The 7,067-nt window shown below is 55.9% G+C and overlaps 1 protein-coding gene across 2 annotated transcripts in view; it reads right to left on the reverse strand.

Moving 5' to 3' along the window:
* Positions 1-2,825: 2,825 nt before the first annotated feature.
* CACNA1S (calcium voltage-gated channel subunit alpha1 S) overlaps positions 2,826-7,067 on the reverse strand; it is a 76,699-nt gene continuing 72,457 nt past the window's right edge. For both annotated transcript variants that reach the window (XM_032288683.1, XM_032288684.1), the window contains 5 exons: positions 6,468-6,718; positions 4,840-4,925; positions 3,959-4,050; positions 3,569-3,712; positions 2,826-3,421 (listed from right to left, as the gene is read on the reverse strand). In XM_032288683.1, coding sequence (XP_032144574.1) covers positions 3,170-3,421; positions 3,569-3,712; positions 3,959-4,050; positions 4,840-4,925; positions 6,468-6,718 — 825 coding nt within the window. In that variant the 3' untranslated portion in view covers positions 2,826-3,169. The remainder of the gene's footprint in view (positions 3,422-3,568; positions 3,713-3,958; positions 4,051-4,839; positions 4,926-6,467; positions 6,719-7,067) is intronic.

Below are 7,067 nucleotides of genomic sequence, written 5' to 3' on the forward strand. Positions count from 1 at the left end.
ACAATCCCCACTGTAACAATCCCCACTGTAACAATCCCTACTGTAACAATCCCTACTGTAAGAGATGGTGGCCAAATTCCTGGGCCAGGCTACAGAGCGTTTGGGGGTGTTCAGGGATAGCCTTCTGCAGGAGGCAATAGCAAAGCTGAGGTTTGAAGGGCGACTAGAAGTCAGTCAGGTGGAGGGCTCAGGACGCTTCCAGAGGGCATGGCACATGCGAGCTCAGAGGTGAGAGCTCCCTCTGGGTATGGTGAGCAGGAGGCTTGTGCAGGGTCTGACCTGGGAGAGGCTTGTGAGCCCAGGCAAGGATTTTGCTTGCTATTCGGAGGGTTTTGGGGGTGCCAATAAATGTTTTCAGCAAGGAAATAAGATGATTGGTTCTTCCTTTTAGAAAGATCAGAGACAGATGGGGAGGAAGAGAAAAGAGGAGGCTGGGAGACCTGTTCAAAGGCTGTCACAATGGATGAAGCACGAGATGATGGTGGTGTATCAGGAGAGTGACTGCGAGGATGAAGGGAAGGGAGACAGGTGTGAGAGGTACTGGAGGGTGAATCTGTGGGGCACGGTGGGAGAGGGAGGTAGGCGTCCAGATCAACTGCCAGACTTCTGGTTTGAATAAGGAGTGGGCTTCTCTGAGACGGGCAAAACCAGAGGAGTAGCAGGCTTTGGGGAAAGGATAAGAGGCCACCATTGGACAAAGTGAGCATTAGGCGCAAATGAGACATCTATGCAGAGTTGTCTGGGAGGAGCAGGATATGGAGATCTGGAGCTTAGGAGAGATGTGGAATAGAAATACAGATTTTGGAATTATCGGCACATACATGCAACTAAGATATGAACGTGTACCGCATCAGAAGAAAGGGTCAAGGAGACAGAGTCTACCCGAGAGGTCAGTGGGCCAAGGGGGAACTCCAAAGAAGCTTCAACTTGGAACACTCCAGGGGAGATCTGGCACTTGGGGGGAATTTCAGGCAGGGAGAGGGGTAAATCGTATCTCATGCTGCATTCAAGTCAAGTAAGGTAAAAGATGTCAGAGCTCAGTGGATTAGCAGCCAGACAGTTGGTGAGCATGGTTTCAGAGAATGGGTGGGGCAGAGACGGATTGCCTGGAAGGGAGAAATGGGAATGGAAGGAGAAACAGAAGTGTGGACAAGAAGACCACCCAGGTAAGAAATTTGATCCTCAGCCAGGCGCAGTGGCGCAGGCTTGTAATCCCAGCACTTTGGGAGGCTGAGGTGGGCGGATCGCTTGAGGTCAGGAGTTCGAGACAAGCCTAGCCAACATGGTGAAACCCCGTTTCTACTAAAAATACAATTAGCCAGACGTGGCGGTGCACACCTGCAGTCAGCTACTCAGGAAGCTGAGGGAGGAGAATCGCTTGAACCCAGTATGTGGAGGTAACAGTGAGCCGAGTTGTGCCACTGCACTCCAGCCTGGGTGCCAGAGTGAGACCCGATCTCAAAAAAAAAAAAAAAAAAAAAAAAAGTTTGGCCCTCAATAATGGAAAGAGATAGGTTGACAGATGATAGATCATAGATGATGGATGGATGGATGGATGCAAGGATGGATAGACAGCGAGAGAGAAATAGGATGGCTGCAGGGTCAGTCTGCTACGAGGGAGGCACCTGGAACATGTTCCATGCAGCTAGAAGGAGCCTGTGGAGAGGCAGAGAGGGGATAAGGGCTGGGGTGGAATCTGAGGAGCTGGCAGGAGGAGAGACCTGGCATCCAGTGGGTCAGAAGGGAAGGAGAAGAATGAGACAGCAGAAACAGGTGGCTTCATCAGTGTGGGGACAGAAGCTGAGGTGGGAACCTCCAGATAGCTTCTATTTTTTGGGGAGGAGGCAGCAGAGCTAGCTGTTGGTGTTGGGGTTCGAGGAGAGAAGGGAGTTGAGATTGCTGTACTGATGAACTAGGAAGCACTGGGGCCCAGCTGAGGCTGGGGGCGGGGATGCACAGTGCATTGAGAGTGTGAGTGTCCCTGCCCTGCGTGACTGATGCCCTAGGCGTGGCTGAGGAGCCCAGAAGCTGCCTGGGGTTCGCCAGGAGGCTGCATGGGGAGGCCCGTGTGGTTTCCACAGCAACAGCCACAGACTAGGCACTTGGCACAGGCTTAATGACAGAATGGTGAGAAGAGCAGAGTCCAGTGAAGGGGGAGGATGCTGCAGGGACAGAGAGGGCCTGGCGCAGAGTCCTGACCTTGCCTCTGGCTGTGCACCCCAGGGCTGTCCCGTCACCTCTGCGCGCCTCCATCGCCTTGTCTTTAACGTGGAATCCGCACCTACCTTGCACAGTCGGGGTGGCAGTAGAATGAATATTGTAAATGACAGTGCTTTGTAAACATAACGTATTGTGGCCCCTGGCCTGAGAGCAAGTGCAAAGGTGGCACGCGGGAGGCACTTGGTAAATAGCAGCCATTGTTACTCATTGTTACTTGGCGTGGCTAAGAGGAGCCCTGGGGAATGCAGAACTTTGATATTCAAGGCCATAAACCGGGGCAGCTGAGGGCTCTGGGAGGCTGTGCTGGCAGTGGACTCTGGCCAATGAGACACGGTCATAGCTTCGAAGATGTTGGGCCATGGTGTGACCTGGGGTATGGGGCTGCTTCTGAGGCCACCAGTCCTTCCTGGGGCTGCTGGGCCTCAGTCAGTGGACTTGGCTGTGGACTTCCGGGAGAACCTACAACAGGTCCCTCTCTGCCTCATGCAGAAAAAAGTGCAGATGGCCCCTCTGTCTTTCTCTCTGGCCCAGTCTCCCAAGCCCATGGGCAGGGCTCCTAGGGAAGGGACTGGGGAGGGGGAAGCATGAGTGTAGAAGAGTCCAAAAAAGGGGACAAGCAGAGGCCCGATGCCAGTGTCACAGGCGTGGAGATTTTAATGTCCTGCTGGTGGGAGTGGCCATGGGCCAGACACACACAGGCACTGACCAGGCGTTTTTGAATGACATGAGAAGTTCCATCCAATCATGCCTATTGCTGGTGAGGCAGGGCCTGTCCAGCTACTTCCTCCCGACTTTTTGAGGCGGTTCCTGACCACCCCGCCTCAGGCCATGCATCTAGCTGCTGAGAGGGAGGGAGGCTGCTGCGGCGGGCCAGCCCTTCTCCACCCCGGCCACCTCCCCACCTCCATTGGTCATGCCAGCTCTGAGCCCTGCTGATGCTGTGTGGGCCTCACAGCCTGGGGGGAATAAGGGTCTCCTGGGAGCCCTGGTGCTGGTCGAGGCTGCCCAGGGAAGACCCTAGGTTCAGGGATCCCAGGGAGCTGGCCATGCCCTCTGGGGCCCCTCGTCCTGTCAGTAGCTCTGTGGCCAGGACCTCCACTTCCTCTGGTTCCATCTGGCAGGCATCTGCCAGGGCCAGGCCTGTTGTCATGATGAAGCTTGCATCAGCTGCCAAGGTGCCCAGGCCCCCTCGAACCAGAGCCTGCAGGAAGGAGAGGAGGCTGGGCAGGGGCTTCCTGGGAAGCCGCCTTTGGGGACCCATCTCTGTTGGCCCTCCCCTCTCTCCATGCCAGGCTGTCACAGGGCCACCGCTCAGTGTGGCCACTGCTGCATCCCAGCCCCGGCTCACCTCTTGGATCAGCAGGGCTGTAGCTGGTGCTGAGCGCCTGGAAGTGTTCTCTCTGGCGCTCCTGACGTGGGGGGTCTCCTCATGCAGAAACCCTGCTGTAGAGCTCTTCCTGTCCTCAGGCATGGGGGACCCCGCCCTGGGGCACTGTTCCAAATGCACAAAAGCAAAGACCCCCATGGGGGCGCTGGAGCCCACCAGTGAGCAAAATTCCAGATCATCTGAGGGCAAATCAACTAAGATCCACAGAAAGGGGAGGAGGCAGCGATCCCATCCCTTCTGTGCCATTGGACACATTGCTGCCACAGCCTTCCCTGGTCATGGTCCCACTCCAAGTATCAGGCCAGACAGGGCCTCTGTATGGAGTTTGTTCCCAGGCCTCTGCCCCGTTACCTGGCAGGGGGCAGGAGGTGCCTGGCCTCTGGGCATTGCCCTCTGGGTCAGCAGTCCCTGAAGCTTCTCCACACAGGGTTTGCCGTGGGGTCCTGTGGGCAAGATGGGGCAAGGATAAGCGGGGCTGCTGACTTCTGCCAGGAGCCCCAAGTCAGTAGAGGCTCGCTTGGCCAGCTAGCCGAACTCTGCGAGCTCTCTGAGGTTCTCAGGGCTGCGGAAGGTGTCTTAGGGGATGGGTACATAATGAGGCCCAACCAACTCCAGGCCAGGCAGGGCTGCCCCAACTCTACTGGCCCTGGTCTCTGTTCTTGAGCATCTGGGAGAGGGGATAAGGGCCAGGGTCTCTCGCCAAGCTGGTCCTCTGTGGTCCCTGGGTGTGCACACATTAGAGAATGTGTGCTGGGGAACACAGCAGTATCCTCACTGCCACTGGCCCCAGCATCCCTGGGGCTCCCACTGACACGCAGTGGTCAAGGGCGTACTAGGAGGCTGCAAGATCATCTGCTGAAGGGCCCCAGAGTCAAGATGCCAGTGCGTCCAGGGGCTGCCCTTCCAGGGACCTGGGGCAGTGTGGACACTCCTGTGCTGGGGATGGTGTAGGGGCAGGGTGAGTCTCCTGGGAGGCTGCAGAGGGGCATTTTAACATGCACAGGCTTTCCCCCTTCCACCTCGCTCAGCCACCTAGATGGTGCCCTGCTTTCCCACCCAGACAAGGAGCTGACCCTGACGGTTTTCCCATGCCAGGGCCCAGATGGTTGCCACTATAACAGGCCCCCAAACCAGCCCCCCAGCCAAGTTCCCAGCCTCTAAGAAAAGAGTGGGGCTTCTCAGACACCTCTGGGAGAAGACCCAAGGTTCTTAGATGCACAGAAGGGACTGACCCGGGGCCCTGCAGGGCTGGCCAGGGGCTCCTGCTCTGGCAGCAGGTGTCTCTGTCTCTTCCGGGAACTCCATTTCACAGTGGACACTGAAATGGAAGAAGGCTGGATGAACCAGAGAAGGCTGCTAGTTCTCTCGCCATCCCTGCCCCTCTGTGGCCCCAAATGTCCTTTTCCCTCAGAGTCCGTGCAAGGCCAACCTAGTACGGCAGCCGTGACTCCAGGCTGGCACTTCCACCACTGTGCCCCAGCCGGCCCTGACTGTCTGGGAGGAAGGAGGCCGGTGCATTCCTGACTCCACTCCTTTGCTCAGTGGCCCCCTCTGCGCTTTCCACAGTCCCTTCATCTTCCAAGGCCCAGCTGCAGTCTCCCAGCCTTTAGGACACTGCTTCTCCACCTTGGCCACGCAAAGGGTCACCTGAGGAGCTCTAAAGATGAGTGCTGGCTGTTTCCCACACCCAGCGTCTGTGGTGAGGCCCAGGCACTGGGATTTGCAGACACTCCCTAGATTACCTAATGTACAGCCAAGGCCGAGAACTGTTCTAGGTCTTTCCAGCCCGTGGCGGTCCATACCCGCTCTGCACTCTCAGGACACCGAGCCTCTGTGATTATTTGGTGAGATTTCAGGCATGCACCACCACACCTGACTAATTTTTTTGTATTTTTAGTAGAGACAAGGTTTCACCATGTTGGTCAGGCTGGTCTCAAACTCGTGACCTCAAAGGACCCATCTGCCTTGGCCTCCCAAAGTGCTGGGATTATAAGCATGAGCCACCATGCCCGGCCTCTGTGATTATTTGGTCCCTATCATATCACATAATATATCACCCAACAAGACTACAACCTCCCTCAGGGCAGGGCCCAGGTCTGACACTTCCGTATTTCCACATCACCTTGCACCATGGTGACCCAAAGGTACGTACACCCTTCAAGTCTTGTGGGCTGAATTTAAAGGATCTCTGTGACTAGAAGGGGTGCAGGTAGCCCTGGCCATGAGAAGTGGCTGCCACTGCCCTGTCTTGCTTGTTCCTGAGGCCTGAGACTTAGCCTTTCCAGGCCAGAGAGACCGCCAATCAGCTGACCTCCTGTCTGGAACAGAAACTCTGCCTGGAGCCCAGTCCCTAAGTTATGACTGCTGAGATGCTCTCCCCTCATTCTGCTGTTTTCCATGACACTTACGTAATCACAGATTATATTTAGTGTACAGCCTAAGGGTAGTGAGATGGGGACCACACAGCACAGCGGGATCTCCCTGGAACCTGAATCCAATGATGGAACCTTATCGTCCATAGTCTTCTGTGGTATGTGCTGCCACCAAAGGTCCTCTCCTAACCTATCACGTGCTCAATAGGACTCACCTCCTAGACCTGCTGAGGACGATGGAATTAAAGAACCTCTCAGCATTGGGGCCATACTGACATGACGTGAGGCTTCCCCCTGCTGGCCAAAGGACCCTCTGCAGTCCAGGTCAGCCTCTTAAAGTTCAGGATGGATGAGGGCACAAAGGCAAGCAAATGACACCCTACAACTTTGGGGTACCCTCTTCCAAGCCGGTCTGGAACCCGCTAACATTGTCCTCCCCGTCCTTTCCCAGTCCGTCTGCACCCAGGAATGGCAGTGGCCACCACTACCTGGAAAGCACATGGCTGTTGCTGTGGCTGCTGTTGCCATAGGTGACATTGGCATTGGCATTGTTGGTATTGGCACGAGCCAGGGGGTTGGTGCGTGGATCTTGAGGGAAATCCTCCAAGAAGACAGGTGACTCCAGCTCTTCCATCTCTATCTCAGCAAACTGGAGGGGTCGCTGATTGGCCATGACGGGGGGCAGGGAGTTGGTCCTTTCCAGGAAGTTGTCCACCTGTCCAAACAGGCCTCCGGTCCTCTAGGGGCAAGGAGAAGAGCAGTGACTTGGGGATGAGGGCAGGGAGGGCATGGGGGGCTGTCATTCTGGGACAGTGGTGTTGGGAAGAAGTGATAGTCTTGAGAGATAACTCTTATAAGGCCAGAGGAGGATGGACTGAGGGGTGAGACCAAAAGAAGAGAATCCCTACCCTTAGAAAGTTCTTTGTTTCATGGGGCAGACAGACATGCCTAAAGAGGTAGAGAGGAGACACGAGCACACAGAAGGGCAGTGAGGTTAGAGAAGACACAGGCACACAGAAGGGAAATGAGGTCAGAGGGGACACAGGCACACAGAAGGGCAGTGAGGTCAGAGGGGACACGGGCACACA

Source organism: Sapajus apella, unplaced genomic scaffold (genome assembly GCF_009761245.1).
Source record: "Sapajus apella isolate SASKATOON/1434 unplaced genomic scaffold, GSC_monkey_1.0 scaffold22, whole genome shotgun sequence".
In the NCBI taxonomy this organism is placed as follows: Eukaryota; Metazoa; Chordata; class Mammalia; order Primates; family Cebidae; genus Sapajus; species Sapajus apella.